This window comes from Chelonia mydas, chromosome 3 (assembly GCF_015237465.2).
Source record: "Chelonia mydas isolate rCheMyd1 chromosome 3, rCheMyd1.pri.v2, whole genome shotgun sequence".
NCBI classification, from domain to species: Eukaryota; Metazoa; Chordata; order Testudines; family Cheloniidae; genus Chelonia; species Chelonia mydas.
The window spans coordinates 149,990,537-150,018,351 of NC_057851.1; the positions used below are offsets into that span (position 1 = coordinate 149,990,537).

The 27,815-nt window shown below is 40.9% G+C and overlaps 1 protein-coding gene and 3 non-coding genes across 4 annotated transcripts in view; all 4 read left to right on the forward strand.

Moving 5' to 3' along the window:
* WDR43 (WD repeat domain 43) overlaps positions 1-24,783 on the forward strand; it is a 35,248-nt gene extending 10,465 nt beyond the window's left edge. Inside the window, exons 4-18 of the mRNA XM_037895570.2 lie at positions 6,998-7,118; positions 8,215-8,354; positions 8,981-9,083; positions 10,063-10,127; positions 10,598-10,769; positions 11,282-11,368; positions 15,131-15,262; positions 15,802-15,939; positions 17,411-17,497; positions 19,261-19,292; positions 21,041-21,104; positions 22,062-22,175; positions 22,695-22,764; positions 23,401-23,453; positions 23,572-24,783. Of these exons, the coding sequence (XP_037751498.1) occupies positions 6,998-7,118; positions 8,215-8,354; positions 8,981-9,083; positions 10,063-10,127; positions 10,598-10,769; positions 11,282-11,368; positions 15,131-15,262; positions 15,802-15,939; positions 17,411-17,497; positions 19,261-19,292; positions 21,041-21,104; positions 22,062-22,175; positions 22,695-22,764; positions 23,401-23,453; positions 23,572-23,763 (1,570 nt within the window). The 3' untranslated portion in view covers positions 23,764-24,783. The remainder of the gene's footprint in view (positions 1-6,997; positions 7,119-8,214; positions 8,355-8,980; positions 9,084-10,062; positions 10,128-10,597; positions 10,770-11,281; positions 11,369-15,130; positions 15,263-15,801; positions 15,940-17,410; positions 17,498-19,260; positions 19,293-21,040; positions 21,105-22,061; positions 22,176-22,694; positions 22,765-23,400; positions 23,454-23,571) is intronic.
* On the forward strand, positions 3,030-3,107 carry LOC114022372. The gene has a single exon (XR_003566486.2). It is a non-coding gene; the product is annotated as a small nucleolar RNA SNORD53/SNORD92 (small nucleolar RNA).
* LOC114022373 lies at positions 8,470-8,549 on the forward strand. The gene has a single exon (XR_003566487.1). It is a non-coding gene; the product is annotated as a small nucleolar RNA SNORD53/SNORD92 (small nucleolar RNA).
* On the forward strand, positions 12,391-12,468 carry LOC114022371. The gene has a single exon (XR_003566485.1). It is a non-coding gene; the product is annotated as a small nucleolar RNA SNORD53/SNORD92 (small nucleolar RNA).
* Positions 24,784-27,815: the final 3,032 nt, after the last annotated feature.

Here is a 27,815-nt window from a genome sequence, read left to right on the forward strand (position 1 = left end):
TCACAGATCCATTTCCAGTAAGGTACAGTAGCTGGCAGCCTGTCAGATTGTCTGCATTATACACAACCATATGCTTGTACAGTTGCATGCCACAGTTAAGATTGTCGATGTTAGATTATGGATATCACTAACTGTGTCAGGCAGCCATGCTAGTGCATAACCTGTCTGTAGTATACATAAGGAGTTGGTGCTTTTGTTCACGCTAGTGAGGGAAATGATGCTGAATGTCTGTTCTAGCTAGTGTAGACTGTATGCAACTGTGGCAGTCCATGACAGATTTGTAAAATGGCTTACACTGCAGCTAGTGGTCACCCCAGGTAATATAGGCAAGACAAGTTAACCTCATTTCTTGCAAGAACTGAAACCTTTGAAACAGAACCAGCTTTAAAAAGTAGGAAATCTTAAAAGGAGGCTTTTTCCTCTCTAATGCAACAGTAAGTATATTACACAGTTTTACAGAACATCATGGAACTTCACTATTGACATAGTGTTCAATAGTTCATTGGTTGCTCTGACTTCAGCAGTATGTATGGTAGGATTGCTACATTGGTGTGGAATCTGGTTGTGGGAGACAGACATCACAAAATGTGAAAGGTTGTGTAAGCCTTTCTTTTAAGTAATGCACAAAAATGCCCTTTTAGCCTGACTACTGAGAATGTTTTCAGCAGAACTAAATTTGATGGAATTCCTCAGTCCATGGGACAACTACTTTCTATACTCCAGCATCCTCTTGGTTTAATAGCCTCATGTGTGTTTGTTTCTGTTTCCTGTTGCACTGTTGTAACTCAGCCACCACGCAATGTAAGATTGAGAGGGTGAGTTCAGGTGCATGAGAAGGCTTTTTATCTGCTGCTGAAACTTTCTGTATAAAAGTTTGACCATTGTTAAAACTCTTGTTTTTATCTGTCTTGCGTTGTCTGTCTCAAGCCTTGTCTAATTGTGAAAGTTGTACTTATTGATAAATCCCCTTGAGTGTATACTCTTAAATTGGTTTGAGTGAATTATATTAATTTAACTTAAGAATATTCCTCACCAATGTAAACTTAAATTGATACATCAGTAAGGAATTGACTTATATTAAATCAACATCAGTCACTCTTAAATGGATTAACAAGTGTTCATCAAAGGTGATTGCACAGATTTGACCAAACATCTTAACTGTGTACACAGCACCTCGGTTTACTGCTGCTACAAAACCGATGGAGTTCACATAATTTTTCTGAGTCCATAGAAATGTCTGTTGGCTTTCAGCAGCAGAATAGTAGACTCTTGTGAGATGTCTCTACAATAGATATTTAGGGTAAAATTTTCAGGTGCCCTAAATGATTTAGGAGCTCAAATACTGTTTTCAAAAGTGACTTGGGCATTAGGCTGCTACCTCATTTTGAAAATAGGACTTGAACTCCTAAATCAAGAATGTGTCTTGCCCTTAACCCCAAACAAACCTGATACTCTTTGAAACACACAATAGTCCTGTTTGCAATAAATTATTTGCAGTAAAACCTAATATGCGAAACTCATTGAGTTTCAGGCTCATGTGATCATGAGACAGTCAAGATGATATTCTTGTGCTATGGTTGGATGCTGATGCACATCCCACTGAAGTGAATGGAAAGGGTTCTGTTCACTTCAGTGGGCATTGGCTAAAACCCATAGATTGGGCCACATTTTCTTTTGTGGTGAAGCAGCTTTGCACATCAGCACCAGAAGAAAGCAGTCTGAAAATGACTGACGAGCCATGGGAGAGTCATATCAATTTAGGGGAATCCTCTAGAGCCAGCATAGTGGGATATGGGTTTGGGTAAGGTAGAATAGATACATGAACCCGAGCAGCTTCATGAGCCTCTTACGGATGTTAGCAGTCATTAAAGATTAGAGAAGCCTTCAGACAGTTCTAACTGTACACCAAGGGGACTGACCAAGCCTTTTGCACAGCCAGAGCAGATCAGGGAATGCAAAGGTGGTTTAAATCCACATTTGCCATTCCTTCCTGAGCTGTATTGTGCAGTCCTCTGCTGCAGGTGATATTACTTGGAGGCTATTGTGTTCTTAGATGCTGAGCCATCTGCAAACACCCTGCCATTCCAGACCCCTGACAGGGATGAGTGGTTGTATGGCTGGGGAAAAATGACCTATTTAACATGACCTGGTATCCAATTACCTACATGCTTAAGACACCCTCATTTGCCCTCCTGTAGTTTCTCAGGCACCACTTCTTTCCCCCCATTCCACTATCGCTGCTGCGATTTGGTACAGAGCAGGGAGGGAGCGGTGAGCTGGCCATCTCATGAATTCTCTCCAAGTGAAGTTCTTTTTGGAGTGACTTGTTCTGCAGATGGCATTTTCTGGTTGAAGTGGTAGTTCACATTGACCAAAAGTAGCACAATAAGACATCATATGAATCACAACATCAACATCATCATCATCATCACATGCACTCAGCATATCCCAGGTACTTATCTATTGGATCAACCCCGCCTATTGTCGTGTTTGTATTTCATTTTGTTCAACATCAGTATCTACTAAGGACCACATCTGTTCTCCTGTTACAGCACAGGAGGTATGTGACCACTGGAACCATGCTCAGCTCGAGATGAGTGGGCTCCTGCCCTATGACCTGCCATTGTTGTGCGGGTTCATCATTGTCCAGGGCTTTCCTACCACTGCTGTTTGTGGCTGGCTGATTTGAAAATCTTATCAGGCACAAGAATGTGCAAATGATACCGACTGCTATGCATTCCTCACCACTGTTGGTTTGTTGTGTTTCATGGGCATGGCCTGTGATTTTTTTTTTTTTCCAAGCACTCTTTCTTTTACTACTTGCTTTTTTGACATGCTAAGTCTGGAATCTTTGGAAAAGTGAGTGTGACGTTTAAACTGCTATGTCACTTACGCACTTCTGAAAATTTTACCTTCGGAATCCAAAGGGCGTTCTCGCACCATGGTGTAAAGTCAGGAACTGATATTTATCCTGACATTGTAGTGTTCGTTAAATCAGTAGTCTTTGCCCATTCATTAAACAGAATGCCTTGCTGTGATGATACCCACTTGGTTTCGCTCACTACTGATGTGCAGTGGGGACAACTTCCTCTTGGCTGTCTGAGCAGGCTGGTGCTGATTGTAATACTGTAAAACAAAAGCTGAAGGCAACAATTGCTAGAGGGCCAGAGTAGCCTTTTTTTTTTTTTTTTTTTTTAATTTTGCAAAATCTGCTTTGAAAATTAAAACACAAACCATATCCTCTTGACTTCTAAGTGCCATCTTTGATAAAGCTAGTACTCAGTAGGACACTTAACCCTTGTAACATTGCATTATCATTGATGTAACTCGACTGGTGGTGGCAAGGGTGGAAGTGCTAGTGCAGACTTGCCAGCAGCAGACTTCTAGTGCTACCACCAGTGGAAATTGGAAGAAAAATGCTTGTGTGGGCACAGCCATAGGTCGTGACAGGATGTCTCAGATTCTGTATCTCAATCAGTGTAGTACTGTATTGTCTTTAAAATTGCTTTAGTTCCTTTGTTTGACCACTGTTGTCGTCTTGTCAGCTGGTATGGTCATTCTTTCAATATCTAGCTCACAATGTGTTTAGAGTACAGAAAATGATATAAAGGCTTTGCCAATGTGCTGGTGTGTGTTGGAAATTATGAAACTTATCTGGAATGGGGAGTGAGTCTCTGAAGTGATCTTAGTAAGAGAGGGTGGGACTGATTTGGCCTCTCCCCTTTTGCTGCTATATGCCGCTCTGACAACATGGCATCGGTGCAGGTAGCTCTCTGTACTACATATCCCAGTGTATAGGGGTGGGAGGAGGAGGTGTTCCCATAGTGCTAGGTGCTGCACAGATTCTAAGCTGCCGCATAGCCCTTATTTAGCACTGGGGAGGCTGCCATAAGTTACAGAACCACACAGGGCTGCTTGAGCCATTTCAGTCCTGCAGCAGCCCAGAATCTGAAAGAGACAAAGGTAGCATAAAGCAACCTTTGCCCTCCTTTTCCCTGGTGTGCGCCTCTTGGGTGGTACTGCACAGAATCTAGCCAGGTGTGTTTTGAAAGGAAATTCTCAGGGTATGTCTGCATTGCAGCCAGGACAGTGAGTGCCAGCTTCTGTAGATCTACTGGCACTAGCTGTATTCGAGCTAGCTCACTGAAACTAGAAGGGAGGATGCCGTGGTGTGGGCTTCACAAGCCTGCCTGACTCCCCTGAGTACGTATTTGCCTCTGCAGCTTGCATTGAAGCTCTCACCACTGTGTCCTCTCTTCTATTTTTAGCAAGCTAGCTAGAGTACAGCTGGTGTGGGTATGTCAACATAAGCTGCCATTCACATCCCTCACTGCAGTATAGATGTACACTCAAATATGGTGACCTGTAAATTTTATTCTTCTGTGCCATTTCCCTGCAATAATTGTCTTTAATAATTTAAACAGAATAGTTGACTTCTTACAAAAGATTAAAAGAGTTCTGAGTAGACATAATTAAAAACCATCAGTGTGTGGTGAAAGAAGTTAAGTTATAAGTAAAAGTAGGTGGTTATAGAAGATTTTTTGTTCTCAGTAAGTCTGTCTCAGCCCATCTCTTCTCAGATAGTTCAGTTGTTAATGCAGCAGTAAGCCTGTATGTTTCTCCTAATTCTTTCACTGGAATCCACAACTATTGTTTTTAGGAATCTGCGAAAGTACCGCCATCTAATGATTGATTAGTACTGTGCAGATAGGTCTCTGCTTGGTTTAATGCTAAATTTAAAAAATCTTGTCAGAAGAGGAAGTTGTCTTTCTCTTCCCTGGATGACTTTTTGGCTCCCCCAGAAGGAGCTTGGGTCTTCCTGGAGGAGCTAATCCTCATGCTCAGTGGGAACTGATCTGTATTCGTGTATTTGTTCCTTAAAGAATTTCCTTATGGTAGCATTGATCTCAGTGGGTTGCCCTGAGTCTGTTTGTCACTGAGTTCTCAGTAGCTCACCAAGCCAAAATTACCACAGGATGTTTGATTTAGATGACTTGCATGGAAGCAATATTAGCTAAAGTCTTGTTTTTGTAGCTCCGTCGCTGGAACCAACACAGTACTTTGATCAATGCAACCTGTGGATTTGGAGATGCCTTGAAAAATTACCACTGGGCCGGATTGTTCATAGGTGGGGTTTATCATGTGACCTGTATTCAGTGTCTCAGTAGCTGCTCAAAGCATTTAACAATGGTTGCCTTTAACGTTTGAAAGAAACCATATTCGCTGCAGTTATCTGCTGTTGTAGATAACTACAGAAGAAATTTACTTAATTAGAATATATAAACTGAAGGCACACCAACCACATAAAAATCACACTTCTGTCTGAAAATCCCTTACCTGCAATCGTTACAAGTCACACTTAATGTTACTGTGATTGAAAACTGGAAAAAATTATTTTTCTTTATCCTGTCGTATTTACTTTGTGTAGTTGATAGCTCTAAGGTACAAGAATTTTCCCTGTTTCCCCTGGTTTTTTGGAGTATTTCACACAGTAACAGGGCAGAGAAACATTTTTTTTCCAAGACCTAGAAAAAAGGTGATTGTCAAACTGTCAAGGGTCCTCCTAGAATGATCTAAGGACAGGTGTGGCACTTGAAACTACTTTAAACTTCTTAAAATGGAGTTCAAATTTCGTCCTTTTAAACAAAGATTGTGAAACTGTATTAAAACAACCCACTTGAAATATGTTTTGAAATCTCCACTGATATGAATATTGACTCTGTGATCCCGGTGGGTATCCATTTTACTAATTCCAAGGGGAAACGCTGCCCAATAACACATGTTTCAAAAGCAGAAAGATCAGACACAGAACAGCAGGAAACTTCCACACTTCTTTTGGTAAGAAATTAAAGCATTGAATGGGTATATACACTGAAATGCTTTTTTTGCGGGGGGGGGGGGGGGGGGGGGGGAGCCGTGTTAGAGAAGGGGGTTAAATACCAAACCTACCCAAAAGAGCAGTGGAAAACTTCTGCTCTTCTGTCTCACCTGCTGTAGCTGCTTATTGTCTGACTGCATCTTTGCTATGTGTCATCAGTATCACAATATAGCTCTTCCTTGCTGTATAGTTTCATATCTAAATATTTTATATGGAAGGAATCTTTAAATAGTAACTTATGATTTTTAGACATATTTTATATTTATTGGTTTAAAATTTTTTTTACATGGGCCCAGAGCAGAATGTTTAAATAGATAAGTGTCAATTTGGATGCCGTTTGCTTAGTCTTGTCCTTTTCCTCTTTGGAAGAGCATATGAAACCAAAGAACTCTGTTGAACACCTGTGAAATATACAGGCAATGAAACCTGTTCCATTTAGACTTTTCTGTTGGATTGTCAAGGATGGTGTAGAATAAACTAGCTTGGTTTTGAAGATATTCAATCTTGTGAATATTGCATTGAAGCATTTCAGAAAAAACGATCTTAAAATTGTAACAATGAACCAAATGTTTATGATGGGTTGCATGGGTCACTTCTTACACTGAATGAACTCCTCTTGCAGTTTAGTGGCCTGTGTGAAGTGTGTTGGTCACTAACTAGTTCCTGGTGGAGACTAGTGTACATGGCAACGTTTGACGCTTTTATAACACCTTTATTCACCTTAATGTGAAAATGTTAACAAAAGTCCTTTAATGAACTAAGCCTCAATAATGGCACACAGCAGAATTACACTGTTGGGAGAGTCTGTCCAGAACAAGTTGAGCACACTTTCTGGGGTCTAGTGCAGTAGGAATCATGTACTACTGTGCCCCATGCTACATCTGTTTTGGGTGTAGAGGACTTTGGGGCAGTCAGTTGATGCACATTAATAATTTTGTGTGTAAACGGCTTTGGTTGTGGGGGGACAAACAACTAATTGCTGTGACACAACTTGTAGCTTCTTAAATCTTTTGCATTTTTCTTAGCCTCTTCAACATTGCTGCTCTGAGTTTGAGATGTATTAACTGGTGCCCCTTTCCTTTCTCACCTTCCTCTGTTCCCTTGCAAACAAAAATCTAGCAAATGGAAAGGTGACAACAGCAGCGTTAGCTGCCTGTGCATCAGCCCAGATGGAAAGATGTTACTTTCAGCTGGTCGAACTATCAAATTGTGGGACCTGGAGACCAAAGAAGTCTACAGAGTAAGTGAATTTTTTTTAATACTGGATCTAAAAAAATCCTTCCCTGATTAAACTGACCTCGTGTGGCTAGTATTTCCTGATGCAGCATGTCCCAGTTGTGTTGAGTATAAAGAAATAATTGTCAGTCCAGGGGCTACTGGAAGTTGCTGCTATGAGGATACCTTCACACTGTGGTTTGACTTGCTGACAGTTGAATGAGGACACTAAATTCCTTGGCTGTGTTTTAGTGTGCTGTCAGTAGCCCCTGTGCAAGCCAATATTAACATAAGCTTCATATGGTTCCTTTACACTGGATGCATTTTTTACGTGTTCTCCTAATTCTGACTGTAGAGATGTAAAAATAGACCGAACCAGCTCCTTTCAGATGTGACAATGGACTCTGCCAGCAGCGTTCAGCAGAGACCCAGTGCTATTAGACTTCAGACAGCATCTTTCCAATCTTAATGTAACCGGCTACATTATTAATCTGTTACCTAAACAGGTTGGGAGGCATAGTAGCAAACATCCTGTTGTTTGGTACACAGACAAAAACCTGGTCTAAACACCTGGAACTTAATTATTCGCTGGTAATCTCCACTTAAAAATAGTAGGTGCATTGACTGACCAGAATGCTCAGCTGTAGGCAGAAAATGAAAACAGGACTCTGTTTTCTTGTAAGCCCCATGAGAAGATGAATAGACGGGGAAGTAACTTTGGGCGGTAACAGCACTACCTGTGTAACACTGCCTCACTGGGTAGTCTCGCAGGGGACTTTGTAAAATACAGAAGGTTGTTGGGGAGGATGACTTTTTTCTCTTTTTTTTCCCCACCTGAAATTCCACCTATTAGTCTGTCTCTTTTCCTTGTGTAACCTCTTTCATTTCTCTCTCCATGAATATCATGAGGTTCAAGAAACCCTTCATGGAGATTTATAAACTGAAGGCAGCTGGATTCTAGCTCTAACTGAAAACACTGCAGAAATGTCTTGACTTACTCTGTAATACTTGGATTTGACCTGTGCAGCTTGCATAATGTTCCTCGTCGCAGCTTAAACATCAAAATTTTACTATGACTGCTCCTCACCATCCCATCACAAGTAAAATTTCATTTCCTCTAGAATTTCACAGGCCATGCAACAGCAGTTTCATCACTAATGTTCACCACGGTACGACCTCCGAATGAAAGTCAGCCCTTTGATGGAATTACAGGACTCTATTTCTTGTCTGGAGCAGCACGTGACCGGTTACTCAGTGTATGGTATGTAGGCTTTTCTTGTGACAATCTGTTGATACTCAGTTTGAGCATAGACTTTTCACAAAAGTATTAATTGAATTCTGTTGCTCATAGATAAACAGAGGGTTAGTCTGGTTTGATGCAATGATGATTCAACTGTGGTTTCAATTCACTGACAATCAAATGAGGATGTGAATTTCCTTGGCTGTGTCTGAGCAAGCTACCTGTAGACCCTACTCAAGACTATAATACATGCTATGAGCATGTTACATGACTCACTTCTTTGCTCTTAGTGTCTTATTTTTAAAAAAGTGTGTGTTTAAAAATTCACATTTTCTTTGCACTTGGATAGTTTTGTACAAGAATCTTGCCTAAGTGTTTGGTGGTTTTTTTTTTTTTAAAGTAGTTTACAGTTTGGGGCTAGAACACTTAGGAGTTTAAGAGAACTTAATATGATTGGCATGGTCAGCTTTGAATAGTTAAAACACTTTTTAATAGTTAAGTCTTTAATCCACATAGAGCTGGGTTGTAGATGGTCACTGTTTAGGGAATTTATAATATTGTGCTCTCCTTCAGTGATGATGCAGAGGGTAGCAGAGTAATTAATGTTTTTTCTTACTACGCTAAATATGTGCTATTTGTGTCTCCAGGCAGATCAGATCAGATAGGAAAGACAAGAATGCTGTGATGTCTTTTACTGTTACAGATGAGCCAGTCTTTATTGACCTAACAGTGTCAGAAAGCAAAGAGGAGGTAAGAAAAGTAGTTTGCACTTGTACATTTTGGTTTCAAGTTTTCAGTGCTGATTTCTTGTTAATGTTGGAAGAAAACACTTCGGTGTGTGGTAAGCAAGGATGAATGTTGAATGTAAATTAATGGGTTTGTTTGAGAACTGACGTTACAGACTAGGGAGCTACACAGTAACAACATTCAGACTTCCCTCCCTTAAATGTTTTTCAGCATTCTTGTTAATAATGTGAAAATATTAACTGACTTATAAAATTGAAACAATTTATTATCAATCAGTTACTTGCCACATCTTGTAGCACAAAATAAGCATGTTTCTTTCCGAAATATGGTTCAGGTATTGCCATGGTTTTCCTGAAATGAGGAGGCAAGGACAATCCCACTGAATTTTGAATGAATTACAATTTAATATGTTGTATCAGATATGCATTCATAAGTCAGATTTTTAGCACATTACGATGTTCTGCGGGAAACTTCTACATAAAAGAATCGGGGAATTGAAACACATCTTATTCACAGATGACACATCTGAAGCAAGTTCAATAACATTTCAGTCTCTATTTAAGCCACAATGCTCTTTCCTACATCCTTCACTTTCCTTCTTAAAATGCACTACATCAAGCCAAGTTTTCTACTTTTTCACCCATTACTGTAGAGATCTCAGACAGAATATGATATATGTATGCCCGTTAATTGGCCAAAGAGGCATGTATGGCTGACTTGCTGCCTCGCATACATGTTCTTCTATAGAAACAGAATATATGTATATGTATATATGCTGAAAATCCTGCTTTATTAAACAGGTACCAAACCTATTCCTCTCCACTTGGGCCCAAGCCATTTTAGTAGGATTGCCCATATCCGTGGTACTTCAGTAGCTTTAAGTTCCTACCATAGTAGCATATGTTAATTTCTCATGATGTATCAATGACTGGAAGTTTGTTCTCTGATCTAATAAAAACCATATGTTGTGACTTTCTTTCAGCCGGTGAAGTTAGCAGTTGTATGCAGAGATGGACAGTTGCATTTATTTGAACACATCTTAAATGGGTAAGTTGGTATTTAAAAAATTCTAAGTTCTTTATCTTGACCTTGTATTTTAGAAGAACATGGGGATACTGCAAGGCAGTTCGTAGTCATTTCCAAATATGGTCCTGTTCGGGTCTTAAACTGTTACATCCTGGTCATAAGATAGGACTCAGTTGCCTCTCGGACACGGTGCTTGTTTCTCAGAACTTGTGTTCTATGAAGTTGGTACCTTGCATATGTAACTGTGGGAGACCGTTATCTAGTGGCTAGAGCAGAGGACTGTGAAAATTAGTTTCTTGCATTCTACACTTAGCTCTGCTATTGACTATCACATTAGACAAGTTGCTTAACCTCCTTGAGCCTCACTTAACCCACCTTTAAAATTATAAACTGTTGAGATAGAGTTGATTGGTGAGCTGACAGAAGGTGCTCTAGAAGTGCATATTATTGTTTTTAGCTAAATCTGTTTTGATTAAATCATTTCTTTTCAGATACTGCAAAAAGCCCTTAACATCAAATTGTACTATCCAGATAGCAACGTCTGGAAAGGACAGTGATGCCACACCAAAACCAGTCCCTATTCTAGCAGCTGCATTTTGCTCCGACAAGCAGTCGTTACTGCTTGTGTATGGAAACACCTTACAACCCATCATTGAGAGAGTGGTATGTAAAGCCTACTTGATTTGGAACCTAATGTTTTGTAAGCATGTAACACAAACTCCCAACTACTCTCTGAATGGAGGAATTTTTAATTTGGACTTGCGTAGCGAGGTAAAGCCACTCTTTTCTGTGGTGTGTTCAGTGCCCTCAGTACAGCTGTCTGAAAGGAAATTTTGATCCTGCTTTCTTTTATTAAATACAATATAGCTAATGTTGGGGGTATTTCCTGCTGTTGTTCCAACAGGCATTGTTGAGCACTCCATTTCAGCAACTTGAAAACTGGTGTTTGTCATTTAAGCTTCAGTTGAAGGTCCTCCATTACCTGAACAAGTTCCCTTGAAAGGCATAGGAATCTGGTGACTTGGGGAAAAGCAAAGCAGCTGCTTTCCTGAAGTAACCGAAATTTCACTTTACTGATGATGCCTGCTGAGTTATTTCTAACCTGTTGAAGTAGCTTCATGAGTCACAGTGGTGTGTTAAAATGATGTGGACTGTTTCTTTTCTTCCCATGTTAGTCCTTGAACTCCGCTGAATCTCACGTATGCTTGATAAGGGACGTTCAAAAGACCATGGCACTTCAAACAGAAATGTCTGTAACAAAGGTGAGTGGTCTATGAAACATCCTAGTCCCTGTTCCGGTTTTATATTTATCAATACTAAACCTTGCACTTCAGCAGGGAAGATAGGGTTCTACATTGGTTACTTCTGAGGAGAAATTCAATAACAAATAGCATTCCTTGAACAAAATGCATCTCATTGGCTTTTACTGGTCCTAGCGCACAGTGCTTAGATGGAGATAGGGTATTGCATACTAGGACTACTACTGCCTTCATCTCTGTATTTAAGAGGAGGTATCTCCAATTTTTGCCAGTTAGGTGCAGATCCTTGGGTCATGAGAAGTTGCCCTTGCAGCTCTCAGTTGGGCAAGGTTTGGGTGCTCTTGTTTTAGCATTTCTGTAAAATTAATCCTGCTTTTTTTGTAGATTCTTAAATCTGGTGTCCTGGCTTCTCTCTGCGGTGGCCTTCATATGTTCCAATTCCCCAGAGATACAGCACCTGGGAATATGAACTTGAAATCTTACACAACAATGTCTGTTGAGACCATTTTCCACCTCTGGCCCATGTGCAGGGTTCCCAGGGTGTTAAAAAGGGGAGGCTACCTTGAGATACTTATCAGTAAGTGGCTTTTGGTGAAGGGTGTTGTCGCTGTATAATCCCTGCCGCTGCCTTTGCAACTTTAGAATCTCATCTTTCTTCAGGTTAAGAATTTCTGAATTAGTGGAAAGAACAAAAAGGCAGTTGAGGCTGCTCCCCCTTTTGTACCCTGGGAACCCTGTATTATGGTATGAGTTGGCCCAGTGGACGCTCTGCTCAGAAGATTCCTGGCTTGCAGACTCAGTGCACTTATCCCACAAGTGTAAATGTATAGAGGCGGCATTTTCTCAGACTACACTTACTGATAACTCTCAGTTGGCACACTTAATTTTGGTGTATGAGTTGGCTTATTGGGTTTCGGACTACTACATCTCTGGGTTTCTGTGAGCCAGATGTGGGCTTGTGTTCTTTTGTAGTCATGAAGCCAATGATAGATGCACCAAAGTGAAAGCTATAGGGAATCTTGGGCTTGCTGTGATGACCTTCATCTTGGTTTCGCTTATTGCTGAATTCCATGAAGACACATTTCTCTTGGCTGTCTGAGCATGCCTTCTGGAGAAGAGTTCCATGTGTCATGCACTTGGCACTGGCCTAAAAATATCTGTAGCTAGAGTAGGTTTCAAAACCACATCTGCTGTACTGTAACAACGTGAAATTGGAGTATCACGTTTTGCCTACTACATCTAAACCTTACTAGAAGTGAGGTGATAAATGGAATTTGCTACAGTCGTTATAGTAGTCTGTATTGGTGTACTGACAGCTAGTGCTGCTGCTTACTGGGAACCGGTCATATCTCGAAGCAAGGAGGATTAGGTCGGGTCAGTGCTGGAATGGATGATCTCTAAGTAAACAGGTTTCTGCAATAAGTGATTATTGGAGTTTTGTATGTGTCACGCTTCCCTGCATCCGCACTGATCCAGCGTGATCACTGTGCTGCTGGAGGTGCTGACTTCCAATTGAGACTTACAACTTAGCTTCCTTGTGTTCATTAAAGATCCCATGGCTTTTCTTTGTGTGATAAAGGGTTGCTTATTCAAGCATCCTGGTCTGATTTAATTACTTGTATTCTACCTCCCTAAATGAGAACCACTGCTCTAGAGTGCAAACTTACTTGATTGCACACACTCCTCCCCCCCCCCCCCCCACCCCTTTTGTCTGTTATAATTTATGCCCTCTCTCCTGCTGCACAAGTACATGTACAATAACTCCTCGCTTAACGTTGTAATTATGTTCCTGAAAAACGCGACTTTAAGCGAAACAATGTTAAGCGAATCCAATTTCCCCATAAGCATTAATGTAAATGTCGCGGGGGGGTTCCAGGGGAATTTTTTTCACTGGACAAAAGTGTGTGTGTGTAAGTAAGTGTACATACTTATATAAACCTATACTACACACACATGCAGTATAAGTTTTAAACAATTTAATACTGTACACGGCAACGATGATTGTGAAGCTCGGTTGAGGTGGTGGAGTCAGAGGGTGTGATATATCCCAGGGTATGTTTTGCTGCTAAATGATGAACTAGCACTTGGCTGAGCCCTCAAGGGTTAACACGTTGTTGTTAATGTAGCCTGACACTCTACAAGGCAGCCCGAATGAAGGGAGGAGACATAATAGATGCATGGCAGTGGCTGCAAACGTTCCCTGCAGAAACGGAACATAATAATGAACACACACTATCCCACTGGAACACACCACTCCCTCCACTTTCCAAAGTGCTGGGGGGGTGGGGGGTGTGTGTGAGAGAGAGAGACGCACGTTGCCCATTTAAGTATGCTGACCCCACTCTAAGTACACTGCCTTTTTAAGTAGATCAGCTGCTGCTGCCAGCAAGCTCCCTCCATCCTAGTCCTGAGTGCCGTCATGTCCCCACCCTGCTCTGTGGAGATGGGGTACAGGAGGAGGGGGACACCCTGACATCAGCACCCCTCTTCCCCCACCCCCTGCACAGCAAGCAGGAGGCTCCCGGGAGCAGCTCCAAGGTATAGGATAGGAGCAGCACATCGCAGTGGGGGGAGGGACGCCTGAACTGCCCGACAATTGATAGCCTGCTGGGAGGGTGCTGCACAGAGAATGTAAGGGAGCTGATGACCAACCCTGGTTCCAAGCCCCCACCAGCTAGCTCCAATGGGCTACTCTTCAGGCAAGCAGTGGACAAAACAGGTAGCTGCCAAACAATGTTATAAGGGAGCATTGCGCAACTTTAAACAAGCACGTTCTCTAATAGATCAGCAATGTTACAATGTTGTCCCGGTTAACCTTGTTTCGTTGAGTGAGGAATTACTGTACCAATAAAAATAAATCAACATGCAACTCTCACTAAATATTAAAAACAGTAAATTATTGATTCAAACAGAGCCAACGAATGATCCATTGTAATAAGAGCAAAAGCAAAACTGCAGTTGTGGTTGATGCTTACAATTAAATGTGCACACCACATCGTAGCAAACATATTAACATACAGATGGCAACGACTTTGTATAATGCTTTGCAAGCTTAACAGAAACCCATCAAAATGCACACTGCCCTCTAGAGTCAAATGCACAGCGCCATCTAGGCCCTGATGTGTCTGGAGGAATCAGTGTCGCTAGTTATGCATTGCTGTGGGTAAAATGTGTGCAGGAAGTCTTCAAAAATTTTTTCCTCTAAAGCTTATCGGCTCCCCCGCACTCCCCCCAGAATACATGCACCTCCCCAAGGGGTCCTGCCCCCCCAGTTGGAGAACCTCTGCCCTAGAAATCCACTAATTTCCCTAAACTGTTGTATTGTGCTGCTGTTAAATGGTTGCTATCTTTCAGAGGTAGATAAGGCAATCCCTTTTTGAAGGTGTTAGATTTTCTACACTTACTATATATATTTCCAGCAAAGATGCAAGTGTTTCTGTTGTCAAGTGTAATTAGGAAACACTTCCTCTAGTTGAACACCCTGGAATATAAATAAATGATTCTCACTTGGTGTGTAATTAGCCCAGTTACAAATATTAATTGAGTTAGTTCAGCAAATGGTCCACTGAGATCAACCTTAAACTTCATTATAGGGCTTTCCTGTCTTAATACCAGACATGGATTCTGAGAAGAGATATTCACACGTAGCAGGGAATGGTTTTACCGTGTGTGGGTCTGAAACAATAAACCAGTGTTCTGGACTACAGAAAACAGAGATGAACATGTTTCCTATTTGTGTGTATGTGGCTGTCTCTTTGTCACTAGGTAAAAACGCCCATTGTGAACAAAGAAGCCAAAGTTTTAGTGCCTGGAATTCCTGGACATAGTGCAACCATCAAATCTCAGTCCTCTGGAATGCAGAAAATGGAAAGCAAAAGAAAACCTGGAGATAAAGAGGTAATCAAAGTGCTCTTACCAAACAGTAATAAGCATGCCAGATTGGACTGTTTCCCTTTTTGGCCAAAATAATCATCCAGAGCTAACTGTTGTACTATCACTTGATATGAATTGGCTTCATCTGGGATGAGCTCCCCTGCAACTGTGAATGATGGCAGTCTTGCATCCAAGTTCTAGATGTTGCCCACAAATCTACCATGTTGAAGAACTTTGTATTCTTGCCTTCTCTCTGCTAGAGCATGTTGCTGGGCTTTGAACCCCCACTTCTCAACACAGATGCCATATTTCCCTTCTTCAGCTCTGCTTGCTCCTTCCTTCCTGAATGTCTCTGCTGTGCCATGAGAGATAAGAACTTGTCCTGCTTAAAAAATATAGCAAGATAAGACTCGACATCGAGAACTGTTGCAGAGGGTTCAGTGCCCTGCTTCAGCTGGTGGCTCAAAAAACACCTCTGATTAAACATAACTGAGAGTCCAAGCTTTATATATTTGGTTACAAGTTGGTTTAAGTGACACTGCCCATATTTATTTCTTCTGCAGGATAGCATTGAAGACCGTCTTGGTGCAATGGATATTGCCACTGTGAAAATAAAAACAAAAGGTGGCCTTCCACAAACTGACAGCTTTGCAGTGCTTTTGGTTCAGGGCTTGGAAAGCAATGATCCTGATATCTTAAATGTAAGTGTTATAAGAGCACCACGTGATGCTCAAGTTATTCTGCTTAGACTTGTGAAGTGGCTTCTTGTGCATACTAGGCTCGCTGACTAGTGTTTAAATTTGCCACTTCCTCTCTCCTGCTTTTGCATTATCCCACTGCCTTGCAGCATAGAAACAGTAGTTCCATTATATTTATCTGTCATATACATTGCTTTAATTGATGACATTTGCTATATTTTTTTCTATTTGATCTGCTTTGCAAGATGTCTTCTGGATCATCCCCCTAACTGAACCCCTGGATTTCAAAGCTAATCGGTTTGTTATATACAACATAGAAATGTAGGGCTGGAAGGGACTTTGGAAGGTCTTTTTAGTTCATCTCACATTGAGGCAGGACCACATATGGTATACCTAGACCATCCCCAGCAGGTGTTTGTCTAAATTATACTTAAAAACCTCCAGTGATGTGTATTCCACAGCCTCTCTAGGTAACATGTTTCAGTACTTAACTTTCTAACTATAAGGATAGTTTTTCCTAATATGTAACTTAAATTTCCCTTGCTACAGATTAAGCTGATTGATTGCTTCTTGTCCTACCTTCAGTGAACATGGAGAACAATTGATCACCATCCTCTTTGTAACATATTTGAAGACTGTTATCAGGTCCCCATCAGTCTTCTTTTCTCAAAAATAAACATAACCTTTCCTCACAGGTCAGGTTAAAAATGGTTATCTAACTGTATAAATTCTGTAGTGTCACAGTTCACCTGTTCTTCCATTAATATTAATAATGTGTCACTTTTTCCTTTTGGGTTTGATTAGAGCATGGTTTCTGTTTAGACCCGACTTGAGATCTTCTGAGTGGATATGCTTTGGATAAATAAGTATTGGAGGACCCACAAGTCAGTTGATGTAATAAACCTGCTGTTGGGGATGTGTAGGAATAGGAGGGTTAAATATTTAAGAGAACTTGGTGCTGCATTTGCAGTCCTGGGAGTCCTGAATCTGAAGTTCTTTATCCACAGGACAGATGGAACACCGACAGTAGCAAGGAAAAGTTCCTGCCTCCTCTAATGTGCCTCAACCTTAACATGGAGTGGCTAGTGGCTACATGATGGATGAAATGAAGTTGTGTCCATGACCCAATCATTTCAGTATTTTTTTTCATGAGCACTAAATTTACTGACAAAACAGAACACCTCTGTAACGTGCAAACATGCTAGCAGCTTTTTTGCATATCCCTCAAAGAACTTGCTTGTCTCTTTAGGAAGTGCCTCATTAAAGATGACTCTGTGCTCATCCTCTCTCTAGCACACATGTCCTCAGACTTTACATACAAGGTTGAGATGTGAGTGTCAGAGCTACAAACCTCATCTTTTTCTGTCTCCTGTTGTTCTGTGCCCTGTAGATATGTCTTTGGTGTCCTTGATTGTATACATATGTATTTATTGATGAATGTTTTTCTGATCTCATATTTTCCCCCTCTTCACAGAAAGTGCTTCAAACAAGGAAGGACGCTTTAATAAAGAACACAATAGCTAAAATACCTGTACATACTGTCATTCCATTGCTGCATGAGGTAGGAGAATTACTGCTGTAGAACTTCCGCTGTTGTAGAACAAGTTAACTCTGGGAAGTCCAAATATACACCTGCTTTTACTCCATAGAATCGGTGTGGAGGTTATCCAGTATTGAAGCAGTTTTTGTCTTGACTCTGACAGTTGTCTCCTGAGGCAAACATATGGAAACCATGTCATTCCCAGAGTTGGGCTTAGCCTCCTGGTTGTGTTAACGAGGTATTAACCTCATACTAGTGTGGGCACTTATCAGAGGCAAGCTTTGACTAGTCTGACTTGTTACTGAAATGTTTAATTCAGGAGAGCTGAGTCAGGTTCTGCGTTACTCTGAAACCATGCAAAATAACTGCACATTCATTGGACTTGTCTCACTGTCAGTCCTGCTAGGGATTAACTGTGGTGTTTTTTCACAATAAAAACTGGGAAGATGGTTTTGTGAAGACACTGGCCTAGGACTCAGCACAACCAGGAACTGAACTCTGATCTCCTGTCCCTTCTGTGACTTCCTTTGAGACTATTGGTGACTTAATGAATATCTGCGCCTCAATCCTCATGTATAAAATGGGGATAATGATCCTACCTAAGAGGGTGGTGTGAGAATAACTCCATTCGTACTTCAGAGGCACTCAGCGATACTACAATGATGGGGACCTTATATGTACCTAGTTGGCATGGTAGCAATAGTGTTACATTGAACTTGTACTTCCAGTTGAGGGTGAAAATTTTGTTTGCAGTGGTTAAGTCCCATTGTCAAAGTGACTTAGGAGCCCAAGTCCCATTGAGTTCCAATGATACTTGGGTTCCTAAGTACCTTGAGTCACCTTTGAAAATGAGTCTTAGAGCCTAAATCAGTTAGGATAAAAAATGTAAAGCGCTTAATTCTCTACATGTATTCAACCAGATTTGAAAAAAAACCACCACTTGTATTTGGACTGAAACGTCTCATGTGTAGCTTTACCCAGAAGTGGATTTCTGTTTTGAACTGATAACCCATTCAATCACTCGAGTTACCTGAGTGTGAAATGAGTCCATTTTGTTTAAAATTAAGGCATGTTATCTGCTTTTTAATACAAATGGCTTTGGCTTGATGGTAACCCTGAATGAGGAATGCTGACTGCCTTGTTTTGAATGTTAAACTTGCACCAAGCATACATGCTGATACGTTGATTCTAAGAAGGTACGGAGATGCAGTGTTTCTAATATAGACCCCTGTTTATTTGAGTGATCACACTTTCTGATATGTGCATGTTCATTTGACAGTATTAATCGGCGAGAGGAAAAGACCTTCACTTAACAAGTATATCCTTTCCAGTACTTGAGACTTTTTACTTGGTGCTCAGCACCCTTTTCCTGCAACAGTAGCTTGTCTTATCAACGTATCACCTGTGCAGCAGGTGTAATAGATACTAAATACAGTGAGATTTTGCATGCACAGTAACAGAGGGATTCAGTTCTGGTTCTTGCTGCCATCTATGACCTGGTTTCCATGTGCACTTGTAACATATAGTTTGACTCCTATTAGCTTCAATACTGTTACTGTAATGAAGCTCTGCTTCCCCAAAAGCAGTCAGTGCGCTGAACAAGGACATAGTGCAACCAATATGAGCTTCAGAGTGTACATTTTATTTATCGCTGGTGATTTCTAGCTGACTTTAAATACCTGAAGATTTTTGTGCCCCGATTTCTGGGCTGATACACAGATGTAATGTCAGGATAACTGTCATGTATACCATACTTCTAAGTGACCTGATCTTTCTTTCTTCAGATTACAAAGAGGTTGCAAGGCCACCCGTACAGGTAAGAGAAATGATTCACAAGCAAGTTTCGCTGACTTTTAAAGGAATGGTGTTTTTTCATTTGTTTGGAGGAGGCCCACGGTAGTGGTTAAAACTATAGCTTCATGAAAGGAAATATCTGACTTTACTGATGGAGGTTCCAGCTGTTTGGGGGTGTTTCTTTCTGAACTTATTCTGTTGAGAAATCATTGCATACATCAAAATGTAAGAGAAACGGAAAAGGACATCTGAGTATGGAAACAATATTCCCTTAACTCATTAACCACTGGACCTCTGGCCGTATCAGCAGTTTATAATTAAAACAACTTCAGTAGGTGCCTTTATTGCCTTAGAGAGAAATGGCTAAAACGTAGGCACTCTCATTTTTGTTAAAGAAGCAAAATATATGGTAAACGCAGTGAGATTTTTGAATGAATATAATAGAGTAGTATCTCTGAATAAACTTTATACTGAAATTTTTTTGATTGTGCACTTTTATTGCGTTAATAGAAGAGACATTTTGCCCAGTGGAGGGCTTCTAAAAATCTCAGTTGAGTTGACCAAAAATGTTTGTAACCCAGTGGCCTTTTATTGTTTCAGAGACTCAGTTAAAATGCTTAAATGAATAGGTCAGCCTTTAAGAAAGATGTCTTTTTTTTATATATCTGAATTATGAAGCCGCTCTTAATAGTTGGGTTAAACAAGTTGCAGTTAGAATATACTTGTTCACTGGCTTTCCCAAATAGAACTTCCACTTATAACCTGGAGTGGGGGTGGAGAGGGGGGCAGAAGTGTGTGTGTGGGGGGGGGGTTAAGTTATCTCAGATTTAGTTTCTGATTTCAGAATTAAAATCATATATACAGTGTGAATATTTGTATAGTTGTCATATTGGGACTTACTATGTATGGTTTACAAAGATAAATATCATAGAGGATAATCTAATCTGAATTGTATATTAACCCATAAATCGCAAAATAGTAAAACTTTTTCATATTGAGAAAAGAATTGTTATATATTTACTAGATTAGTCATCTCAGCACTGTGTAGAACCTGTTCTATCAGTACTGGGACCATTTTAGGACTCCCAGGGCTATCTACCCTGTTCGTATGTTGGGAGGCAAGTTTACTCCATAATTTGGGGCGGGGTGGGGGGGGAGAAAAGAGAATGCTTTAGATCAGGGATCTCAAACTCAAATTACCAGGAGGGCTGCATGAAGACTAATACATTGGCCTGAGGGGTGCAACACTGACACTGTTCGCCTCCCCATGCTGCCCCTGGCCCTGCCTCTTCCCTGCCCCACCTCTTCTCCGACTCTTCCCCTGAGCAAGCAGCTCCCCGCTCCTCCCTCCTCCCTCCTGGAAACTGACGTGGCTTGGTGGCGGGGGAGGGGAGCTTGGTGACCGCAGGAAATAACTTGGGGGTGTGGGGTTTGCAGGGAGCTTGGTGGGCCGCAGCAAATATGCGGACCGCATGTTTGAGACCCCGCTGTTGGATCTTTGATCAATCTAAACTTGGCAGGGAAGATACTGGAAGCAACCACAAAGAACAAATTTAGTATAATTCAGACGCTTAAATGACTATTCTAGTTCTAATGGAACTGTTTAAGTCTCCTATCTGCGTAGATGAATTGTTCTTATTTCTGGCTTGGCTTCTCTTTTCTAAAACAAAACACTGAAGCATTTTAATTTAAACCATTTTAGTGGTAAAAACACAAGGTGTTCTCTTGGCTATGCTCATCTTTGATTTATTGTGTTCTTCTCTCCTCCAGTGCTTGTCACATGGTCCGGTGGTTAAAGTCTGTTTTCACTATACATGCATCCTACCTTTCCACAGTAAGTATCTTGCTCTACAGTTGATGCTTGTAGCTAACTAAAATTTACCTCTGTTCTTGTTTTGCTATTGCTCTTCCATTAAGTCAACCGTCCTAACATCCTAATATGGTGCTACTACTGTCTAAATGAATCTCCCCCAAAAGGATGTTTCATGTCCTGTGCAACACTTTTTTGCCGCAACATGCTATAAATTACCTGGTAGCGGGCATTATCCAGTACAACCATTAGCACTAATTCAAACGGAAGTTGATTAGCATGCCTCTGTTAGTTATGGACCCCTGCACAGAGCTGGCTGAATATATGATGATCTAGCCTTGTTGGGTGAACTTCCTAAACAGAAATTGCGCAAGTACTTTCCTACTGCAGACTGACCTGAGGTTACTGCATAAAAGTATGCTGGAAGTGGAGTATTAGTTGGGTGTCATGGATAAGCTAATGCAGGAGCATTTAGCCTCTTGGCTTCTGACTTCAAAGCCTACCATCATTCACAAGTGAAGGATGAATTTGGTCTTGACCTAGTGATAGAAACCACTAGTTTGGCACAGTTGGTTTTCTGTTCCAGAAAGGACCAGGTCTACAGTGTGGGAGTTTGTGGGTTAGGATTGATGTGCATTGACATTCCCAGACTCTTGGCTGATACTTGTGCAGTTCCAATTCAAACTGGCCCTTCCCATTAGTACTCTTAATGCTGTAAACCACAATCAAGTGAAGAAGGAAAACTAGATCTGCGTGAGCTGAAAGTGGATGAGAGCTCATGCCTCTTGCCTAGACAGGCATTGGTTTAACAGATTGCCTCTCGGACAAAATGAGAACTGAGATTTCATTATGTATGAACGATTATTACTTCAAGCAATGTGAGCAAGGACCCGCTACGCAGCCTAAAATGCAGTTTAGAATCTTCTTATGAAATGGAGGATGACAGCAAAACAGCCTCATTCTTGTGCTTTTTCTCTCAAGTTGCCAGACCTGGTTCCCCAGTTGGGTATGCTATATCAGTTAATGGAGAGCAGAGTAAAAACATTGCAGAAGCTCTCTCGCCTCCATGGAAAACTCTATCTTATCATCACCCAGGTGAGTTCAAGCTATAAACATTGAGGTATAAGATGGAAATGTTGTTGGAAATGGTGGTTGTCTTCAAATTTGATGCGACCAAACCTGCCATCGACAGCTCAGTACAGTTGCTGGATGGTCACACTGATAATGCTGAAGGCAGCACAGTTGATTAACAAGCATCTTGCTACTGACCATATTCTTCTAAACTGACTTAATATTAATTGGGGATGTGTTTTCATTGAAGGGTCAGTCACATTTTTCCTTCTGATTTATATGCTGACCCTCAATCTTTTTAGACTGGAAATAAGCAGGAGAATTTTAAACCACTTAAGGTGCATCTCTCTTCTCTTTAGTATTGTAACTTTTCTGCCCATCCTAAATATTCAGCTATTTTAAAACTACAGATATGGATGGAAGAATAAAATCCAGGCCTAATGGAGATTTCACTTAAATTGTGATGAGTTTTGTAAACACTTGGTAGGTTTTAAGGTTGCATTACATGACTGCAGTTTGTTGTGATTTGCAAATCTCTTTCAGGTTGCAGCACTGGAAAAAATTCAGGATGCAACTGATATTAATCAGACTGCAAAACTAGTGTATGAGGAAGGTAAGCAGAAGACTTCCTGTAGGGTTACCTTAGGAACCGATCAAACCATTGTACACTTGGTGTAGCTCAGCTTGTTCACTAAGGTTACAGCTAACTTTTGCCAGCCATCCACATTCCAATTCTGTGCCTCTCGCTGTGTGATCTGCCATGGAGGATTTGCTTGAAGTCAGTGGAGGGGAGAAGGTGGTAAGGAGTTGTCAAGTAGCATTTTGGTTGGTTGGATTTTTTCCTCTCCAGTTATGAAAACCCTGGTGGTAACTGCAAGTCCAGCATACCGCTTAACTCTAGTGCCAGCAATCCAGATTTGTTGGCCCGTGTCTCTAGTGCAGAATGCACCTTTCCTGAAGATGAAGTCACTAAAAGAAACTTCCAAATCTGTCCAGAATCCAGAGGATTTAAAATATCTGTACACCTGAGGTTTGGGTCTTATGTAGACTGAAATATTGTCCATAGGATGATTGAGGAACAGTGCTTGATTTATACTCATCAAAATAACCTAAAGTTCAGTTCTGGTAGATGTCTTAAATGTCAAAGCCAGTTAATATGTAGTGGCACATGATCTTGGATTTCATTTGAGCAAAGACTGCATCAAACCTGTTGTGTTCTGCTGATTTATGCAGCATTTTCCATTTACAGAATCCTCTGAGGATGGTTCTGAAGATGAGATGATTGCAGATAAAGATTCTGATGTAAGTAAAATTCTCTGTCCGGGACTTCTGTCCTTCACTTGACTGATTGCAGGAGTATAGGATTGTAGAAATGCTTGCACCAAATATTAAGCTGTTCCTGGGTTTTTTTTCGTTCCAGGAGAACTGGGATGAAGATGAAGAGAAAGGGGAGCAATCAGATGAAGAGAAAGGGGAGCAATCAGATGAAGAGAAAGGGGAGCAATCAGATGAAGAGAAAGGGGAGCAATCAGATGAACGAGAAATGGCTGTTGAAAAAGAAATCAATAGGGAATCTGATTTGGACCCAGAAAATGAAAGTGAAGAAGAATAACAGATGGTTTTAAACAAAAGTGAAACCCCTATTAAAAGAAGTGGGCTGCCAGAACTCTAAAATTCTGGATCACCTTGCTAAAAGTTGCTGTAGTCACATAGCCAGGCATGAGTCTGCACTCGCCATGTGCAGAGGCACTTCTGGGCACTGTGTGCATTACCAAATCCAGAATGTTTAACCATGCCAGCCTTCTCTTGACCCATATCCCCGAGCTTATATATAACATTTCTGCCATCTCATGGTCAGATTGCGCCCATCTCATGGACAAGCATATTTGTATTCAAGTGAAATAAACCTGCCACCGCCATTTGTGTGGTAAACTTGTTGCAGCTTTACATTGAATTTGTTTAAAATATAACAGATCAAAGATAGGCTATACCTTCTCTTCTCACTTCAGTTAGTGATAGCAAGTGGGCATCCTGCTGCATTTTTTCAAAAAAATAAAAAATAAAAAATATTTTTGTAATATTTAAATTCACTTTTGAATTTCTTCATTTTCTCCTCATAGGTTCACCCATGCCTTGGCAATGTCTGAATGCCAACCTGGTTTAAAACAGCTTTTTCTTTTTTAAACAATATTGGACTCGACTTTTATATGTATGTATAAATCTATGGCTTTTTTTGTGCTTCAGAAGAACATTAGAACTATCAGTGGTTTCTAATTTGTTTTAATTGATCCTGTATATAAGTTTAACACTGACCCGTGGAGAGGCTTCATCTTGAAGGGGAGGGGGAATGGAAAAAAAATTAGGGGAGAGGGAGGGGGAATGCTTGTGAATATGTAACGCAAAGTGTATACATTTATTACTGATTTTTAACCTCTCAGTGGCAGAACAAGGATTGCTATTTGCTCAGCTAATGGAAGCTGAAGTGGTATAAACACATTTTTAAGAGCAAGATATGGTAAAGGTTTGAGCCATTCACCAGTATAATGTACAGTATATTTGTCTATAAATGGAGCTGTTGCAACTAAATACTGCCCTCTTTGTAAAGTGAATAAATATACATCTCCTTTACCAAGTACTTGTTCTGTAATGTATGTGGGGATAGAAGAGGTTGTGTGCCTGAGGGAGTTGTCTCATAAGCAGGTATCCAGGGGAAAATGATGACCATGTTCTGGGTTTGAAGCACATTCAGTGGTAACTCAGATTCTCAGCTCCCTATGTCTTTAGCTGTATCTGCTGGCTTCACTGACACAAACAGGCTTTCACTAAGCTTGGCTTCCAGGTGCTCAGAGGGAGAGCAAGTTGAATTCTCTTGTGTGCTGCATGGCATTGTCCGCCAAGTTCACTTCAAAATCTTATAGGTGAAGATGGAAAGCACAAGAAGCATGGCTTGGTTTTCCCAATCCTAAGTGGAGTTTGCAAGTATTGTCAATTGGAAAAGTCTCTTTGGTAGTGTAAACTAGGCGCATGTTATACCTGTGCCATGGAGAGAGGGTAAATACAGAAGCCCTGAGGCCTTGCCTTCACACACTCCATTACCAAACTAAGCTAAATTGATATGACCATTGTTAACCAATGTGTGTTCCTATGGAGAGGTCTGTGCCATTTTAAATAAATTTAAAACAGATTTTAGTGAAACCATTGCAACTTTTGAGGGTTGGTAAATCCAAACTCAAAAAATCCAGTCCCATTTCAGAGCATAATGGCACTTTTACTGTTAGCTTTTCTTCATATCTGTTGCATTGAATGAGCAGTTTGTATTTAAAACAAAAAAGGTAGTAGCAGAATGCTTATGGAGAGACACTTCCAAGAGTGGTGCATGCTTAATACATGACAACTGCCCACACACAGGTGGCTTTTAAAACTAAATGTGAAGTCTCTCCCTCCTTCCCTTTCCTACCCCCAATAATGGGACCATTTCACTATCGCTGCTGTTTGTGGTGCTGGCGGTAACTCAGGTGGTGGTGATCTGCCAACTGAGCAACTTGACTGGCTCCGTGATCGTATCTGATTTATGCTCTTTGTGTAATATGGGATTCTGAATGTATGAACCCCATGGCAGCACATTCAGTTCCTAAGAGCCTGGATAACTTCCATGAAAGGTAATTTTCCTGAGATGTACTGTTGTCTCAGATTGGACCTATGACATATATCATAGGAGTTCAGTCTTAATGAGTTCATTGGCTGGTGCCTTCACTAGCACCCTATATTTAAGCTTTGCAAAGTTGGATTGCATGTAATTGGTTTTCATGCATTTTGATATATCTGTCTCTGGTTTTGCTCTTACTTGTGTAGCTTTAGGGACCCTCTGTAGGAGTCCTGAGTTTGATACAGGGACAGGAAAACTCTGCTTGTCTGCAGTACCTTGCTGTAATTTTTGAATGAGTGCCAAAAAAAAATTGCTTGTCCAAATAATTAAAGGGCTAATACCTTGTGATCTGCCACAGCTAGAAACAAAGGCTGTAAACCATAGAGTCTCAACCTGGCGGGGGACACAGATCCAGAGGGATGACCATCCCTTTCTAGATGGAAGGAGGGTCCTGAACAGAAAAAGGGGTCCTGGTATGGAAAAGGCTGAGAACACTGCTGTAAACAACTGTAAAAGTAAGGCCTGGTCTACACTGGAAAAGATTAACTGCTATACCTATGCTGGCAAACCCTCTAGTGTAGACATAGTTATACTGACAAGAGAATGTTTTGTTTTGTTTTTTTTGTTGTTTTTTTTTTGCAGTGTAGATTATATTGGTTCAGGGAACAAAATAAGCTATACTGCCAAAACACGTTTATGCCAGGACAATTATCTACACTAGAGTGCTTTACTGGTATAGCTATTTACTTAGCTATAAAAATAAACACCTGTTCCAGGCTCTAGGTGCCTTACATAACTAAATTAAACCTCAGCAGCATTTACATCAGTTTTACAGGGATTCCATCACCCTCCACCTATCCACTTCAGCCTCTAGGAAGTGGTGCACCCTGAGCATTCTTCAGAGACCCAGTCAAAGAGATGCCTTTTGCAGCCTTCCCAGAAAGTCTCCAGATTTGGGTTATTATGGACCAACCTGTGTCCTAAAAAATCATATCCTTAACTAACATAGCTATGCTGGCAAAAAAACAAACCAAATCAAAACAAACAAAACACTCTCGAGTGTAGACCTGTCCTATGGTTCCAAGCTTTCCTGAAACACACAGAACTAATACTTTGCGTTTTTAGAACACCCACCATTTGACAATCTCAGTGCTTTACAAACATTAATTAAGCCTCATATCCTGACAGGTTGTACTATCCACTATAAAAAACGGAGGAAACCAAGGCGCACAAAGTGATTTTAAGTGACTGCCCCAGATTTGCCATGATTGAGCAAGGCACTAGAATAGAGCCTAGATTTTCCGATTCCCTGTTTCAACCACCAATAATGCTTAGCTCTTACACATTATTCTTCATCAGTACATCTCAAAGTGCTTTCCAAAGAAGGTCAGTTCTCACTGGGGAAACTGAGGCACAGAGGTGCAGTGACTTGCCCATGGTCACCCACCATACTAGTGGCAGAGCCTTGAATAGATCCGAGGGGGGCTGAATGCCATTCCAGGGCTCTATCCACTAGGATACATTACTTTTAAAAAAAAAAAAAAAACCTATTTAATTGACTTTCATAATGCTAGAATTGAAGTTGTGGAGAGTATGGGACTAATCCCAATAGCTTGATTTTAAAAATGCAGGAGTCACCTAACTTGGATTTGGGATTACTGACTTCAGCAGGCAAAATCGTAGAGCCTGCACCTGCTTTTGTTTTCAAATGTGAAAAGGTGCTCTCAGCATGACCCACCTGGCATCCAGAACAAAGAGCAGCTAGTTTTACAAAACATAACCAGTCACTACTTGAATCTGCCTCCAAAGCCTCAGACTCCTGTTTTGCTGCTGAATTTTTAAGCTGTCCCTGTTTCTGGAGGAGGAGCTATGACATTCCAGTGAAGGGGTGGGGGAAATATCAGACTGAATGTATCCAGCTGACTCTGATCTCCCCACTTGCTGTTGCTGCAGTGTCTGGACTCCTGTTCCCCCCAAGTGCTGGCACTAGTTTGTTTGTGGGGGTGGGGGGGGATCAA